Raw genomic sequence first — 19,075 nt, forward strand, 5'->3', positions numbered from 1 at the left:
CAAAGCAAAAGAAGGGGCACAGTCAAGTAATTCTCACTTCCTTTAGGTCTCTGCTCAAATGTCAACTCAGTGAGCCTTTCCATGATCCCCTTATTTAAAACAATAACCCTCCTCCATGACTACACTCCCTACACCTTCCCTTTTATTTTTTCCATAGCACTTATAACCCAGTGATGTACTTGTTCATTTATTCATTCTCTCGCCTCCTACTACAATGCAAGATTAATGAAGAGAGCAATTTGAGGCTGTTTCGTTTGTTTGTGTCCTGGGTGCCTAGAGCATTGCCTAGAAAATAGTAGGCACTCAATAAATTTTTTGAATGAATGAATGAGTAAAAAGCTATTGAGAAAGTATATGCTAGCCAGAAAAATAAGGAACAAATACTACAGAAAACTGTCTATAATACAATAACTATAATCAGTTGTTAAAGTAATTGCTTTTAATATGATACAAATGAAGAAAGAAAATATCTTCGGTATATGGCCAGGTTGTTAAAGCAACTGAAGTCTTAAAACATTATCAAGTATAGGGTGTCCGATGACAGATTTCCTAATAGTGAATCATTTAAACTCCAAAAGGAAAATATTATTATCCAGAAATGGCAGAATCATTTATCCTTTTAATTATATTACTATTAAATAGACTATGTATACATATTGAATAATGAAGAATAATGAAGAATAATGAAGAAGTTTGGTATTTAATTTTTTAATTTATTCTCCAGTGTTTTATACTGAGTAATTTTATTGATACCAAGGATGGTCACACTAAATGGTTAACTCTCTATGAAGAAATTACTTTGTTGTTTCCCTTCTTTAAATTTAAAACTTAAATTAATGTACTTCTACACTCCTGTGAAACTCTTAAGTTGACAAAGTTGTCTTTGAAACCAATAACCATTCAATAAGTGCTAGGATGATAGGAACAAGAGCTGGAATTTGTGTGCTAAATAAAAACCAGGCATAAATGTGAAAGCAGCAATCTTGTTCTCATCAAAATTTTTCAGTAGTTATCTTGGGGGACCTGAATGGCTCAGTTGGTTAAATGGCAGACTCTTGATTCAGCTCAGGTAATGATCTCTTGGTTTGAGAGATCAAGCCCTGTATTAGGCTCCACACTGACAGTGCACGGAGGCTGCTTGGGATTCTCTCTCTCCTTCTCTCTCTGCCCCTGCCCCATTTGTGCTCCCTCTCTCTCAGAATAAATAAATAAACTTAAAATTTTTTTCAGTAGTTATCTTAGAATCTGGTAATTTTAGCTATATAACCCAACAGAAAGAACTTCAAATATAAATAAATCTTTGCTTTTCACATACATATAAATCAGGTATTTTCATATGTATATTGAATGTATATATACAGTATTACCATGGAAAAAGATTAGAATTAATATTTTCCAGCAGCACGAGACATTATAAAAGGAGAGACCAAATACTCTCACTATCCAAAATTAATCTACTCCATAAAGCAAATTTTAGAAATTACTTTCTTTATTACTATAGCGAAATTAAGAATAAACAAAAAAATTTATAGAAACTATGTGTTGTTTAGACTATTGTTTAACCTTCATAGCTTTTGAGCTATTTTATATCTATAAATTACTGATAACCAAAAGCAATTAAAAATAATTCTTATCTATAGATACACAAATTAATTCTGTTCCTGTGGAGTTTTAATTGTCTTCCCTCCCCTGCCTATGGGAAAAAGGCAGTTTCATGTCCATTTGTAAGTTTATTTCAACATATCTTTTCCCTGTAAACACTTTCAATTCTTTGATTTCACCTGTGAATCAAACAGGTGAAACATTTGCTTGGGTCCCTCATTAATGATGAGTTAAGTAAAGTCCTTAACGTGATCACTTTATATTTAATGACCCCTATATTTTACCTTTTTTTTTTTTTGAAAATTATCCTTTAACAATGCCATTATTGAAATGACTGATCTGAATTTTAATTTATGTTAGTTCTGGGTATTATCTTTTATCTTTTATATGTTGAGCTCAAGAAAAATTAAAAATAAATTTGCAAATTTAGACTAATTACATAAGTTAATACCAGTTAGTATTCTAATTTCCTGTGTTCATTAGCCTTTCACTTTCTTGATAGTGTGGTGGTCTTAAAATACAGCATATTAAGGAACATGATCTTTGCCTAAATTCTTACAAGTATTTTACCAGGATTCTTAGTTCCATGCACGATTAATACTACTAGTTTTTTTTCTGTTGATTCTGACAATAGAGTATGTTTCTGTTACATATAAAGTCCTCTCTCTTTCGAAACGAAGTCTTGTCATAATTGCCCCTAGGAAGCCACATTACTTCAGCAAAGACATCAATTGAGTTTTTACCAGCAGCGTTGTTTTCAGAAGAAGTTTTTATAGACTCTGTACTATACCTTAGGGATGCCAAAATAATTGAAGCATTTGCCATATAATGTGATCTCTGCTCTCATGTTTTTCTGTGAGCCAATGGGGGTGGGGAGTGGAAAGCAGCAGAGAATAAACACTTTAACAGACAAATTATTAACACAATTTCAAATAGTAAGAAGAGCTATAAGGAACATACAACAGAATAGTGGAATAGAGGAAGTTGGGTTGGGTCAGAGGTTCTTTGTACACGGCAAGCAGAGCTGGGATCTTGGAGAGGTAACAGGTTGATGACATAAGATCTGTCAAAGGAAGATTTGGGGCAAAGAGTCCAGGTAAAGGCCATGAGACAGAATTAAGGTGGCTATGATCTTGATCTTGACTTGTGATCCATGTTAGAAATGTATTTTATACCTTGACCCAGTACATATAAAGTTCTACAAAAGGACGTGCATAGCATGTGTGATAGATTCTAACACTTTTTAAAATCTATCTTATCCTGTTCACAATCCACTGAATTGATTTCATGGCCCAACGCTAGCTTGGTGGTTAAGAACTCAGGCTTTAAACATGGGTTTGAATCTCAAGTCTGCAACTTACTAGCTGTGATACTTTGAATATGTTACTTAACCTCCCTGTGCTAAGGTTTTTACATAGTTAAAGTGGGGGCAATAATAGTATGTACTAGTGAGGTTTGATACAAGATTTCCCTCCAGAAAGACTGAATCAATTTATACTTTTATTCTTAGGTCATATGTCATTTCTTTAAACCCACACCATTTACCTTTTTAATCTTTAACAACTTGGTTAGTGAAAAATAATTCCTAATAGTTTTAAATTGCATTTATTGTATTTCTAATGAGACAATACATTTTCCTGCTCCTTAGACATTACATATAATTGCAGTTTTTATTTCCTACAAAATGTACACAAAATTACATTAAATACAAGCATTTACTAACCATATAAAACTTCACCTAACTGCAGCATATTATAATTTATAACATGTTTATTATTAGATTTATAACTTATTTACCATTTCTAACTAACTGCAAAGTTATAGCATTTATTTACACTTATCTCCTACTAAATTATATAGAACCAATAAAGGAAAAAAAAACTTTTTGAGGAGATAAAAATCAATGAGAATATCAGCTAGATCTTCTTTGTTTTATTTTAAGTTGGTTTGATTTATTAAGGTATAATTTACATACAGTTCAATCCACCCTTTTTAATGTACAGTACTATAAATTGTTTTTTAAAATTATTATTGAAGTATAATTGACACACATATTAGTTTCAGGTTTACTATCGGGTAGTTCTTGAATTAGTCTATTAAATTATTATAAACTGAAAAGTACTAAAATTTGTATTCATTTTCATTTTAACAAATGGAATCCAATATTTTATTTTATTACTTACTTTATTAAGTTTTTAAATTTTAGTTCCAGTATAGTTAACACTCAGTGTTATATTAATTTCCGGAGTACAATACAGTGATTTAACACATCCGTACATTACTCAGTGCTTATCGTGATAAGTGTACTCTTTAATCCCGATCACCCATGTCACCCATCCGCCACCCACCTCTGGTAACCATCAGTTTGTTCTCTATAGTCAAGAGTTAGGGTCCAATATGTTAAATCATAGTTGCAAACATACCCAAATGAAACCATCAAGTATTCAAAAAGATAACACACAATTTTAGCCAAAGCTATCAAACATATTTAAAAAGTTGCTTAAGGCTGGCTCAATCAGTAAGTCAGTAGAGCATGTGACTCTTGATCTCAGGATGGTGAATTTGAGCCCCTCCTTGGGGGAAGAAATTACTTAAAAAAAAGTTGCCTATTGTGAGGAAGAGAATGGTTACATAAAGAAAAAAAATTAAGAAGAAAAGGGCTGTGCATGAACATGAGATAGTATTAGGCCATGAAGTAAAGAAAATGATTAATTCAAGCTGCAGGGTAAAAATTTCTATGTTTTGTGCTTTTCTTAAAATCTACGTATTTTTTAAGTTATGAACTACCTAGTGACAATGAATACCTTGTATGTACAGGGCGGTATGCTAGATGTTACCACAAGATAGAATAGCTTGTCTATTGAAAGTAGCCAAAATCAAACATCTTTCCTTAAAAATGATTTTCCTTTTTAATTCTCAACTGCAGAAGTGACAATAGGTTCTGTTACATGTTATTACTTCTGAGCACCATGGAATCAGGAATTCTGAACTCAATCAGACTGACGAAATCTGCTGGTCATGGGAAACAGATGTAAGTTCCCTGCCTCTTTGGATGGTCTGCATATGTTCAAGTAAAATTTTGAGCAAGAAGATAAAACAACAAAAATCATTTTTTTCAGATTAGTTGAAAAAGAGAATTAAAAAAAATCTCAGAGATGTTAGAAAATATTATATCAAAGAGAATATAGTAAAATCCACAAATAGAAATTTAATTTCCTTAACACTTTGTTTAGATACTAAGTATTAATAATACTTTTATTATTACTGTATATAATTTTATTATTTATTTTACATATATTATACAATATGATATATTATAAATTTTATTAATCAATTTTAATATAATTTTATTTAATAATTTCACTTTCCATAAAGTTCAAAGCATTTGCACTGTGTTTTCTTGTTCAGAACTCTGATAAGCTATAGTTGATGCTGTAAGAAAACAGCAAGAACAAATAAAGCCAATCATTTCCTCCTCCTTTGCCAAGATAAAGTGTAGCTGCCCATGAAGTTAGATGGAGAAAAAACGCTGGATATGGGGAAAAAAAATAGATCAGAAGATGGAAAATGTCTTTTGCATCGCGTTAACTTGAAAGTCAGTTTCGCTGCTGGAATGAAACTACTCTTTGCTTGTCTTATTAATCATTTCCCTTAAACACACACACACACACAGACACACACACCCCGTCACACACACAATATTCTTACTGAACTAAAATATGACCAATAGGGACTCCTAAGGTTTTTGAAGGCTGCTACAGCAAGATAAGATTGCAATTCCAGAGAAGGCAGAAAAGGAAGATAGTGTCCTAAGGCTTAAAGAAGGTGGGAATAAAGATAAAGAGTTTCTACTTAGGCCTCTCAGGACAAGGTTAATGTCATAGAACTTCTAGTTTTTCTCTTTATTCTTGCTTTACCACTTCTATTGAATAGGAAATTGAGAATAACTTGAATAGAGGAAGGTGGATACTCTTTTTCCCAGGAAGGACCAATGAGTCACAATAGGAAAAAACAGAAGTCAACTGAAGAGCTATACCAAAAGCAATGTAATTTAGGTTGGCGGGTTATTTATTTTTAGAGAAATTAAACAGTTAATTTATTTGATTTTTAGATTAGTAACTCTTAATACTTTATTCAATATCTAAGTAATATTTATTATGTAAACCTGAATATTATATATACTAAAAATATAGTTTTATGATGTGGTTTGGTTAGAGGAATAAGAAGGGAACCAGAGAAAAATGAGAGGAAAGGTGGGCATAAAATAGGGAGCTAATATTCACTGAGGGTCTATTTCATGCTAGGTATTTTGTGAACAAAATGTTACCAAATCCTCATAAGAACTTCAAGAAGTAGGTGGCATTATATCTGTTACAATGAGGAAATTGTCTCTGAGGGACTAAGGAATGATAAGGCTAGTAAAATAATAAAGTCAGAATTCACAGTTAGAACTGTCCTACTCCACAACCTTTTTCATTGTTCCATAACACTGAGCTTCTACAGAGGAGAGGAGGTAGTAGAGAGATGTACAGAGAAAAAGAGAAAGTGGCTGAGATGGCTAGAGATGTATAAGAGACAATGGGAGAATGAGACACTCGATATGGACAGACAGAAAGGAGATGAGTGGTAGGAAAGGGTCAGAGAAAGGATGTGAAAAAAGAGAGAGCAAAATGAAGAAAGTTGTTTAAGAGAAGTTGTTGGAAGAAGAGATAAGAGAAATAATCAGGGGCCACCTGTTTGGCATGCAGGCTTCAATATTTGGAATATCTCTTAGCAGAGTAATTATTCTTGACAACTGAAACTACTATAACCCTAATACAGTTTAAGAGGGGTTTCTCACCTTTGGCACTATTGACGTTTGGGTCACATAATGCTTTGTTGTAAGTGGCTGTTCTGTGCATTATAGGATGTTTAGCAGCATCCCTGGACTACTTCAATTAGAAATAGTAGTAGCCCTCTAGTCTTAACGATGAAAAATGTCTACAGACATTGCCAAATGTCCTCTACAAGCAAAACTGCTCCAGTTAAAAACTACTGATTTAGAGGTTTCACTCTGAATAATGATAAAAAATGAACAAAAGATGCCTACCATATGCAAAATTATTCCCTGAGTTACTCTAGTGACTGGATGTCCTTGGAAACAAGATTAGGTTAAGTTTATGGCTGAATTCACTAAACTCATAAACACTTAATATAGTTCTTGCTTGAAAACTGCTTTTAAAAGTGTGAAAGAGAACAGATCTTGCTACTCAAAGCATGCTCCCTTCACCAACGATGTCAGCATCATCTGGGGGCTTATTAGGAAGCACCTCAGGCCTCACCTCAGATTTACTTTACCAGAACCTGCATTTTCATGAGAGGCATAGCTATGTCCGTGGCTTTCCTTGATGGTGATTCCTGACTCATGGCCCTGTCAATCTTGGGAGAATATCATTCAGTTTCTTCAATCCTTCACCCCAGCGTCACCCCCACCCAGTTAACCGAACCACTTTCTAGGACACACCATTCAGTGAGACGTGGTGGTGAACTCTGGCTCTAAATCTTCATGATTGAGGGATTCTTGCACAACACAAAGTTAGGGTGGGCCACGGGGGTGCAGCCACTCTGTAGCTGATCTGCTGCCTCACCGAGTGCCTCACCCCAAAGCTGCACTGGGGTCCGTAATTGCTTTCCTTTTCCCCAGATGCTCCTCCAGCTTCTCCAACTCCTCGTCCAGATGTGTGAGTTTAGTCACTTGAGAAAAGGCCCTAGCTCTAGCAGGTCACCCACATTGGCAAGGTTGGACACAGTGAAAGCCAAGGTTCCAGTTTTCCTGGAGTTTCAGTGCACACTTATGGGTCCAGGCTGCTCCTGCTTCTCCCCATTATTTATATCCATCTTTTCTTCCTTACTGCCTGCCCAGTGGACTTCAATAACTTGTCATGTCATATTCATATTCATGTCATTTTCAGACATGATTCAAAAGACTTACAGACTGCTTAACCAGTTCCCACAATTGCTTAAGACCAAATTCCTCTGTTAAATAAATAAGACACATATAAAGAAATAATTTAAAGTGTGAAAAGAAGTAGGTATGAACAAATATCTAGTTTGAACTCCACAGTGTAAGGGAGAGGAGCAGATTTATCAGAGACTGTTCTCCCACTGTGTGGGAAGCCTCTTTGCATATAAGAAAAAACACTGGCTTGGGAATTGGAGACCTGGGTACTGGTCTTGTCCAGTACTAGTTAGTTGTGGGATCTATTACAAATGACTGGTTTGGGGGACAACTGTTGTCTTCTCACACCTCACCAAGAGTTCAAATATACCCTTCTAGGGAATAGTTAAATAACTTTCTTACATGTATCTATTACTGCTACTCTGTTGAAGGGCAAATATGGTGAATACTGTAGACCGACTTGCTTATCCTCTATTCCCTTGCCACTCAAAGTGTGGCATGTGGACATAGCATCAGCATCACTTGGGTGCTTGTTAGACATGCATAATCTTAGGCCTCACCCAGAGCAAAGAAATCACAATCTGCATTCAACAAGAGATGATCTGAATACACATTAAAACTGAGGAGCAACTTCCTCCTAGGGTGACTTTCTAAATGCAGAGGCTAGAAACATTGAAAACAACATTTCTTAGATTTCTTTTCAGTGTGGGTTCCAGTTGAAAATTAGGTCCCAAAGCTAACATTTACATGGTTATTATGTGCTAAGGACTGCTTTAAGCACTTTCCACACATTATTAACTCATGTAATCCTCCCAACAATCCTATAAGATTGATACAACTATTATTCCTTTTATACAGATGAAGAAACTGAAGCCTGGAGAGGATAATTAACTTGCCCAAAGCTATAGTTAGTAAGTGGCAAAGTTAGGATTCAAACCCAGGTATTCTGGGTCTAGAATCTGTCCTGTTGGCCATAGTTTTAATAGATCAAAGAGAAAGCATAAGGCTTCTTTCTGCTGAAGTTTTTTTTTTTTTTTTTTTTTAACAGATAATCCTGTAGCACAAACTCTGGCAAATACTTAAGTGCTTTTATAAAGATTACTTCATTTATTCACCTACATATCTATGAACCAGTATTGATCTGAAAGTTCTAGGCATCAGAAAGGCAAGAAATAGAAATGAAACATTACTATTTGAAAGGAAGCAAAATCAACCTTATCTATAGACTGGATGATTATATACCTAGAAGATGCAAAAGAATGAAGTCTAAGAGATACTAGTATTTATTAGCATTAGAATTAATAAAATAATTTAGGAAAGTAGCTAATTAAAAACTAAATATATATAATCAGTAGCTAGAAACCAGCAGCAAAAGAATGATTTGTGGGAAAAAAATCCCATTCACAATACCAACAAAAATATAAGTTTAATATAGATTTTAGTATTTATAACTACTATATAGGATTGTAAAGCCAGGGAGAAATTGGAATATTCAATGACTGGGAGAAAAAACAGATTAGCTCCATACCTCACAGAACACATAAAGTTATTCTAAACAGAATAAGCACATAGAAATAGAAAAATAAAATCATTGATACACACATACACACATGAAAATATTGGTGGATATTTAACTGATTGTAGGATTAGAAAGAATGTTCTAAACAGATATAGACATGTATATATTATGTGTGTGTGTGTGTGTGTGTATGTATGTGTGATTGATGTCTATGAAATTACTAAAATAAATTCCTTTAGCTAATAAAAATTTAAAGCATTTCTAAATCAAAAAAATCATAAACAAAATTATAAAGTAAATTGTAAACAGAGAAAATATTTATAATCAATGTGAAATAAGAGATTAATACCTTATAATAGTGTCAAAAAAGTTCAAAGAACGTGATTAAAAAGAAATAAAACTACTCAATAAATATATGAAAGGTTTAGTAAACCTCTCTAGCAAGATCTTACAACATAAGATAATTTTGGCCTACTGACTTGGCAAAGATTAATCCATAAATTATACTATTCATTACAGGCATGGATGGTTTCCAATCAGTGCTCTCACACACCAATACTGGAAGTGTACATTGGTGTGACCTTTCTTGAATGCAACCTTTTAGAATGTTACAAGAAGCTTCAAAGAGTTTGACTCACTGACCTACTTCTTCCATTTCTAGGAATCTATTGCACGTTAGAATGTTGAAGATTTACAAGCAAAGATTTTCATTGCAGCATTTTTATAGAAGAAAGTTTAAAACAACTTAAAAGCACAGTAGTTGAGAAGTGGACTCTTAGACAGCCCTAAAAATAGTTTTTACAAATAATTTTTGATAACATGGGAAAATTACACAGCATGCTAAATTGTTGAAACAAGAAAGCAAATTCAATTACACTAAAACATGCTAAAAATATATGTGTGTGTATATATACGAGTATGGTAATACGTGAGAGAAAAAGAGAGAGGTAAATGTACTAATACCAAATGTTTGAGATATATTTTTTTTTAGTGTTTGATATTTTTTAACAAAATGTTACTCGGACTGGGATGTTAAATGTTTTTGTCTTCTTCCTTAGATTTTTTTTTATATTCCTACATTTCCCAGAGTACATTACTTTCACAATCATAAAGAAAGATCTTAGAGCTAAAGATAATGTTTCTAAAGTCAGTTGGAGGATAATGGGATCTCTATGCTCTAGGAGGTAAGCAGGGCCATCTTAGGTTATTCAGGTTGTGAACTGCCACTTCTGAAAGCAGATGCTATTCACGCTGTAAGCATCTAATAAAAGGACTGGAGATGTTCAGCCTTTCAGCTATGCAGCAGATCAGAGACTCTCTTATAAAAAGCCACCTGACGTTCACAGTCATTAACATACTTGAATCATCTTTCGTGCGCAAAATGAACACACGTGGGATAGTTACACCATGTCCCTTTAGCCCCTCGGGCATTTTGCCTCTCTCCCTTGCTTATCTCTTAGATGCCTGACTCCTACTTCAAGCTTGACACAGTTGCTTCATCTAAAGGACTCGTTTTATTCTTTCCAGTGGAGGCCTCCTTTGTCAATCATCCTACCTGGAGAGACTCAGGCCAGAAGGACAGAGGAAACTTAGTTTCCTCTCAGGTAAAGCGGCATTTAAGGACAAATAGTAAAAAAAAAAAAAAAAAAAAAAAAATGCTGGGACAATATCTTAGTTATTAGGAAAATATCTATATTAATACCAGTATTTCAGTATTACATGTAATAATGCCAAGATATAGATAACATTCTGAGCTGGTATCACAGGATGAGCCAAAGATAGGATTTGTATGGTTAAAGGTGCTACAAGAGCCTTCCAACTGAGGGAAGGGCATGAGCCTTTCAGCCAGAAGTGGAAAGAAAAATAAGTGAAGGAAAGGATGCATGTGGAGGAACCTTTAGCCTGGGGAATAGCTAATGGAAGAAATCTGCTTCATCAAATTATCAAGTAAGGGCGAAACTCTGTGAGGAAAATAGAGACAGGAAGGAATTTCATACAAAAAAATTAGGGACTGAAAAAACTCACTGAAAGAGCTGAAAGAGCAAAAGTCAGGCGCCTTCTGGAGGTACTGTGTTCAAGAGCACACACACCACCACGGCCTTGATCCAGATAGAAAGGCGCCTCCATGGTGACTGCTGCCGCCACAGCCACTGATGCTGCCAATTGTCTGTCCCTCAACAGCCATAGGACTAGGACCGTGGAACAACAAGTGAGTGTGCTAAGCAGAAAAGACACCAGGAAGGTGGCCTCTGCCTCATTTCCAGCTAATTAGTTTTGGTTTTGTTTCTGTTCATATCATTGTTTCTGTGGAAAAATTCATTTTCAATTCCAAATCACTAGTTTACAAACCAAATTTTCAAAAAATTCTGTTTGTAATTTGGAGTCCATGTGCCCTGAAAATAGCAAACACATACCATCCCCTAAAGAAAAACTAAATGAAACAACTTCTTAGGATATGTTTTATAGTCACAGAAATCATTTATCTCTCCCTCAAGTTTTTTTTTTTAAGTTTATTTATTTCTGAGAGAAAGAGAGACAAAACGTGAGCAGGGGAGGGGCAGAGAGAGAGGGAGACACAGAATCTGAATCAGGCTCCAGGCTCTGAGCTGCCAGCACAGAGCCCGATGTGGGGCTCGAACTCATGGACCACGAGATCATGACCTGAGCCGAAATCAAGAGTCAGAGGCTTAACAGACTGAGCCACCAGGCGCCCCATCCCTCAGGTATTTTTATATTGGTGGTTACCATCATTAAAAGGGAATGCATAAAAATTTAAATTTCATCGGCAGGACTTGAGAAAAAAAAAAAAAGAAAACAAGCTTGGCAATCATATTAGCAATAAATGATTTATCACAAAAGCTTGCTTCTTACACCAATGGGTTGTGTTGCCCCAATTTTTCATTCATTTTTGGTGTCTTGATAAGAAGTTGTTTTTTTTTTGGTGCTGATATAGGGGTAAGTGCATATCTCAAGTTAATTTTCAATTACTAGGTATGTAGGCTTACAGTACAGAAATATATCATCTAATAAAATATAATATTTCCAGGGGCACCTGGGTGGTTCAGTCAGTTAATCATTCAACTTCGGCTCAGGTCATGATCTCACTGTTCGTGGGTTCACACCCCATGTAGGGCTCTTGTGCTGACAGCTCAGAGTCTGGCGTCTGCTTCGGATTCTTTGTCTCCTGCTCTCGCTGCCTCTTCTCTGCTCACACTCTGTCTCCCTCACTGTCTCAAAAATAAATAAACATTAAAAATAATAGTAATATTTTCAAACATTTCAAAGGAGTACAGGAAAGCAAATTTCCATGACAGGCAATGACAGAAGCAGGTATGCAAAGTGGTAAGATACATGTTTTCTAGGCTACATGTTTCGGGTTTTTTTTTGTTTGTTTGTTTGTTTCATCCTTTTTCTTTGTACCATAAGCAATTTTTGGTAAGACCAGAGATACTGATGACGTGAAATCCACAGAAGTGTAAATGAAGTAATGTTTGACATGCTCCCTTATAATCATTTGAAAATTTACTTTGAGAACCTCAGTCAAATGTACCTGCCTTAGCACCGCCACCAATGGAGTTCCTGTTGCTGTTTTCTTCACTTTTCCAGATGAACAACTAAAGCAAGAGGAAACCAAACCCGTTAGCTACTGAGTCATGGTACCGTTAGAGGGGGGCACTAGGAAGGGAATCAGGAAGATCTCCTAGCGACCAATTATTTGCTTCAGTCACCATGCCATCTCTTATATTGGCATTAGGATGAAAAATTGCACTTCCACATGGTGAGCAAGACTAACGCCAAGGCATATTTTGTATGTGCCACACATTGGTACTTCTGTTTTCTTTATTTTTAAATGTTTTCAATGTTTATTTATTTTTGAGAGAGACAGACAGAGCGTGAGTGGGGCAGGGGCAGAGAGAGAGGGAGACACAGAATCTGAAGCAGGCTCCAGCCTCTGAGCTGTCAGCACAGAGCCCACGCGGGACTCAAACTCACAGACTGTGAGATCGTGACCTGAGCCGATGTCCCACGCTTAACTGACTGAGCCACCCAGGCGCCCCGGTATTTCTGTTTTCTAAATGCAATGTTGAAATACTAGAAGTTATACTTTATCTATTAATGCATTTGGTGATGACACTGGAGTTTGTGAAATGTGACAAAAAGGACAGATGGAGAAGAATAACAAGAGGGGACAGGCATCAACGGATTGTCCCAACAGTAATTAGGCTGTAGTAAAGGCAAATAATCATCTGAATTCCTGCTCCTTAACGTGATTCCGCAGGTTGGCTTATCTCAGTTATTTTTGAAGGTCTAATTACTGTCTTTGCTGGTGAAAAGCTATCCTCCATATAATTCAGCTTCTCTGATTAAATTTCTTGCCTAATCTTGAAGACATCTGATATGTTGTAATGCCTATTATCATACTCCATTTAATGAGAACAAATTCAGAGAGTTTCAAAAATTACCCAACTTCTCCTTTCCCTTATGAAAGCTGGACTCTTAGTACTTCTTTCCCTTTGGTACGAACTGAAAGCAGTTTTCTTGCTTTTTCACTTTTAGCATGAAGTTTAGATCTCATCTGTGTTCATGTGAAGAACCTGCTCTTGGAGAGTCCCCGTCAAGATAGCTATTGTAATACTCGCTCCTACACATGCCGTCAGACACTGATTGCACATCTAGAGAAATACACCCACACCTTTCAGAGGCGCTAGGTGTGTGTTCAGAAATGCCAAGATGGAGGGCAGGAAGGGACCAGCTGTCCCCTACGGCACAGCGCGGGGGTATGGACTTGAAGTTGAAAAAAAAAGTGTTTACATGTAGGGCTTTGGGATTACTGACCGGTATGGAGGGTACTTCCCCAGAGCCCTGGGCGCCAGCCCGAGCCTCCTCTGCCCGACAGCTGGGGAAGGGCCGCGCTGACCCCGGCAGGCACGCGAACCCAGGGCACCGGCCACACCGCTGGCGCACGACCCCGCAGTCCGGCCCCGAGCGCGCCGTCTAACCTCTCCTCGGGGAAGCTCTCCTGAACGCTGCGGCCACCAGCGCCCCGCGCCGAGCAGAGCACAGGCGCCGCCCGCCCGCCCACTTCCCTCCGCCGCCGGGTGGGGCTCGGGAAACCGGCCGGGCCGCGCCACCCCTCCCCACTCACCTGCTCGCGCTCCGCCAGCGGCCGCTGCCCGCGCCGCCGCGGGCTCGCCCCGGGCTCCCTCTCCGTCCCCGCCGCCGGCCGCTCCGCCAGTGCGTCCCCGTTCTCGTCGCGCTCCCCGCCGCTGCCGCTGCCAAGCAGCTCCCCGGCCGAGCACATCCCGTAGCCAACTCCCGCCGCCGGGACGGCCGCCGGAGGGGCCAAACGTGAAACGCCAGGCAGCGGCCGTCAGACGAGGGCCGCCCTGAGATCGGCCGCGCGGCCACAGACAGGAGCCTCCCGAGCGCGCCCCGCCGGCCAGGGTGCCAGAAGTACCAGCCCAGCCCGGCCTCTCCTGTCACCGGCTCGCCTCGCCCCGCCCCGGCCCCGGCCCCGGGGGCGGAGCACCCGGGGGAGGGGCCACGACGGGGGGCGGAGCCAGCGGGGGCGCGCGCGCGCGCGCGCGCGTGTGTGCGACCTAAGACGGGATGTGTGCGTGTTGGCGCGCGTTTGTAAGACTCTGTGTGTGTGTGTGTGTGTGTGTGTGTGTGTGTGTGTGTGTGTGTGTGTGTGTGACTATGTACATTAGCAGACTATGTATGTGTGTGAGATTGTGTAAGATGAGAGTCTGTGTGTGTATGAGATTGTGTGTGTGAGACTGTTAGAGGGTGTGAGAGTGATTATGTACTACATAACAGAGAAATTGGAAGAGATTGTATGTGTGTGACAGGGTGTGTATGTGTGTGTGAAAGTGTTAGGAAAGGAGTGTGTGAGAGAGAAAGTGTGTGTATGTAAGAGACTCTGAAGGAGAGAGCACGTGTGCGTTGGGGTGTGTGTGTGACACACAGTCACGCTCCAGGGGTACCTCTGTTCTTGCGTGGCCCTGGGGCTGTGCCTGGCTGTGCTGCTGCATGCCTGTCCTGAGTAGCGGTGCATCCTGTGCAAGTAATACACACTTCTCTGCCTCTTTTGTTCCTTTTGGCTCCCGTCTTGTATCTCTCTGAAGGTCGGCGTCTTTGTCTCTGTTAAGCGTTTCTCTGTTGGTTGTTGGAGTCTTGGGAGCATTTGGTAGTGTATCTGCCTTTGTGTATATTTCTATAAATGGGCAAGAATATGTCTGTCTCTTTTAGTGGATGGTAAGGGGGGTACAACTAATTTATAAATCTTTTCCTTACTACCTGTGATATTGTGATTTATAATAAATAATACAGTTGACCCTGGAAGGACGCAGGGCTTAGGGACACTGACCTGCACAAAAATTCATGTATAACTTGTGACTCCTCCAAAACTTAATTACTAATAGCCTCGTGTTGACTGGAAGCCAACACAAATAGTTGATTAGCATATTTTGTACATTACACATATTATATGCTGTATCCTTACAATAAAGTACACTAGAGAAAAGAATATGTTACTAAGAAAATCATAGGGAAGAGAAAATACCTGATAGTACCATAAAGAATCCACAGATAAGTAGACCTGCACAGTTCAAACCTGTGTCATTCAAGGGTCAACCATGTATTTGGTTTTCATCCCAATCTGGTCACAAAGCTCCTAAAACCTTGGAATTTCCTAAGTGGGGAGAGCAGTAACGTGTCTTTTGTTATGCTAATGAGAAAACTTTTGGAAAGCCCCTAGTTAAGTGTGGGTGGGGGGCTAGTTGCCACAATAATAGACCTGGTAATTAGAGGCTTAGAACTTTTAGTCCCACCGCCTGAACTGGAGGAGGGTAGAGAGGTGTTGGAAGTTGAATCAATCAATGATGGTCAATGATTTAATCTATCACGTCTAGATAGAAGCCTCCATGGAAGCCCAAAAGGACAGAGGTTCCGAGAGCTTGTGAGCTTGTAAAGATTTCGATTTGCAAGGTGAGTGGTTCGCACAGAGAACATGGAAGCTCAGTGCCCTTTCTGATATATCTTGCCCTAGGTACCTCTACATCTGGCTGTCCATCTGTATGCTTTATATTACCCTTTACATTATCCTTTATAATAAGCTAGTAAAAGTTCCTCTGTGTTCTGTGAACTGTTGCAGCAAATTAACTGAAGCGAGGTTGGGGTCATGGAAACCTCCAATTTGGAGCCAGCTGGTCAGAAGCGCAGGTAACAACCTGGACTTGCAGTTGGCATCAAAAGGAGGGCAGTCTGTGGCACTGAGCTCTTAAGGTGTGAGCTCTGTGATCTTATCTTCAGGTAGATAGTGTCAGAACTGAGTTAATTGCTTGGTGGTGTTAGAAAACACATATTAAACTACCTTACCCATTTTGTTGAAGGGAAATCGATGAGCATTTAAAAACAAATTTTATATCTTTTATCTGTTCTTTGAGAAAATGATAGACTGTTGTATAGATAAAATATCAGGCTATTTGTCAATGGAAAACGATACGCCTATGTATGGAGAAGAATAAGAGTTATTTGGGATCTTCTATTAAAATGTCTTCAGGCCCAGAGAGGGAATTAAAATGGAAACTTAAAAGGCTTAAAAACTTACTTCCTATTTTGGGGGATCAGGACTATAGAAACTAGAAAATATGCCTTTGGATATCACAAATTACAAAGAAAATGAATTTGGTTTATTTCTTGTCTTAAAAGCCTTTAAAAACCCAGAAGAAAGTATTTAATATTATATATATAATCAGAAACAAATGTCACCATTGGAAGCCAAAAACATTCCTGATGGGCCTCATTGCTTTTCTCTAATGACAACATTTTCATTCTTGAAATTTTGCTTTGGCTTTTAGTAGTGTTTCTTAAAGAAAGTGGCCTTATGTATTTTTTATGAAAAGCTTTATGATTATATACAGGGGCACAGAGAGCATCAACCTTTTATTGCCAACTCTTTGGAGCTTAAAGCACATGTTGAGGTTCTCCCTGTTTCTGTTTGTGTCTGATAATGTGATAAGTCAAGCAGCTATGCACTCTTCAGTCAGGCTACAGAATGAACAGAAATTCCTTAAATGCATGAGGACTCAGAAGGCACTGCGTATGTATAGCAGAGCAGTAAAAAGAGTAATATAGAGCTTAGTTTTGTTCAACTTGAGGGTCAAGTCTTACACAAGTCCTTTAGTCTAGAATATACTATCTGGCCTTTCAGAGATTCAGGCTTCTTGGGGAATTATATTCAGTCATTTAACAAGTATTTATTGAAAACCACTAGGCATTCGGCCCCAGATTGAGATCCCTACTCTTAAGAAGCTTCCATTTTATTCTCTTTCAAATTCTAGTCTGCTTATCTGGCAAAAGCCAAGAACTTTCACCAGAGGCTGGTCAGAATCTTCTCATTCTTGCCCATAACTGATGTTACAATGTTTTCTTAGTGTTGTCTACCTTTCATTTAGTGAACGAGTTTCCCTTTGACCTGTGAATCTTCTGTTCATAGAGACTTCGGTCTTTCCTGGAGATTTAGGGAATCACTTCTTTAAAAAAAAGTCTTATAGTAGCATTTTGTGAAAAAGACATTATTTAGGTTATATCACATATAACACACTTTGATCTATACTTTGATCATATTGGGGAGGGCTACTTTCACTGGGCTGCAAAATAAGGATAATATACATATAAAGCTATTATTGCCAGTTTCCCATGGCAAATATATTTGCTATTACCTAGACAACTATGACATGTTGGTTTCAAATTGTGTGTACTTTAGTTGTGATTTTGTTATTGTATTTATCTTGTGTTTTCCCGGGAAATAATAAGTGGCAAGAAATTGATGCCTGTCTAAGGAGTAGCCTATGTAGTACAAATGTGTCTTGTGCAGTTGCTGTGGGAACAAGGACTTTTAATCTGTCACTTTCACACCTTTAATGTCTTATTTTTTAATGTTCTTCCACTCTTTTTGGATGTCTTTCCAGAAAGGAAAATGAACAAATCAGAGTGATCTGCACTCATTCAGCAATATAATCTTAGAAAAACAAGTGCAGTTATTTGTGAAAACTTCATTTTTAGTTTGTTTTTCACATTACTGTAATGTTAATTTATGTTTCCTGTGTTCTAATTTTTGCTTATTATATGATTTTTTTATGTGCTTTTTTGTTTAGCAGAGCCTTCAGTATGGGGAATTATTTTTGAGATGTTTGGAATCTTACCCAAATCCCAGGCAAAAGTATGGTTTCTGGATTGATATATATGAATTCGTTAAAAAAAAATTTAATGTTTGTTTATTTTTGAAAGGGGGTGGAGGGGGAGAGAGAGAGGGAGACACAGAATAAGAAGCAGGCTCCAGGCTCTGAGCTGTCAGCACAGAGCCTGACACGGGGCTCGAACCCAGGAACCATGAGATCATGACTTGAGCTGAAGTCAGATGCTTAACTGACTGAGCCACCCAGGTGCCCTGATATATGTGAATTTAAAGGAAAAGGAACTTATTTGAGAACACTCACTGTCTTTAGCATTCTTTCAATTTCAGGAAGCTCCATCGGAGAGATGTTGAAGCAATACTTGCTCAGTGCTCTCTAGCATTCCCAGAGTCCACTGTGAGTCAGAGGAGGAGAAATTTGTCCTTCTTCTTGGAATTAATTTTTAAGCTTTCTGTTGTTAAAGAACAAAATTCAACCAAGTAGATTTTAAGGATCTTATTGGCTTTATTCAGCAATTTATGAATTGAGCAGTATCCAGCATAGTAGTTAGAAAGGAGTTTCAAAGAATTATTCAATTCAAGAGAGTTCTATAGACCAAAGTGAGCAGGAACAAGAAAGTTATACTGGGCATTTGCTGACTGGAGCAAAGGGAAGTTTGGAGCTGGGCTAGGTAACTTGTGTTGTGCAGGCAAGTGCTGACTGGTTGATCTAGGCCTTCGTTTCTTGGGAGAGGCAAGCATAGAAATTTAGTTAAGGTTTGGTTTGCTAATGTGGGCCTTAGTATGAGTGGACTCCAACTAGGGTCTAATTTGGTTA

At 38.1% G+C, this 19,075-nt stretch overlaps 1 protein-coding gene and 1 long non-coding RNA gene across 2 annotated transcripts in view; one reads left to right on the forward strand and one right to left on the reverse strand.

The window, feature by feature from the left end:
- The window catches only part of FAM241A (family with sequence similarity 241 member A), a 44,257-nt gene extending 29,705 nt beyond the window's left edge, over positions 1–14,552 (reverse strand). Inside the window, exon 1 of the mRNA XM_025922279.2 lies at positions 14,206–14,552. Coding sequence (XP_025778064.1) covers positions 14,206–14,361 — 156 coding nt within the window. The 5' untranslated portion in view covers positions 14,362–14,552. The remainder of the gene's footprint in view (positions 1–14,205) is intronic.
- Positions 14,553–14,675: 123 nt separating this feature from the next.
- The window catches only part of LOC147581813 (uncharacterized), a 171,906-nt gene continuing 167,506 nt past the window's right edge, over positions 14,676–19,075 (forward strand). The window contains exons 1-2 of the long non-coding RNA XR_015249765.1: positions 14,676–15,126; positions 15,974–16,049. This is a non-coding gene — a long non-coding RNA (uncharacterized LOC147581813). The remainder of the gene's footprint in view (positions 15,127–15,973; positions 16,050–19,075) is intronic.

Source organism: Puma concolor, chromosome B1 (assembly GCF_028749965.1).
Source record: "Puma concolor isolate L17-30 chromosome B1, mPumCon1.1.hap2, whole genome shotgun sequence".
In the NCBI taxonomy this organism is placed as follows: domain Eukaryota; kingdom Metazoa; phylum Chordata; class Mammalia; order Carnivora; family Felidae; genus Puma; species Puma concolor.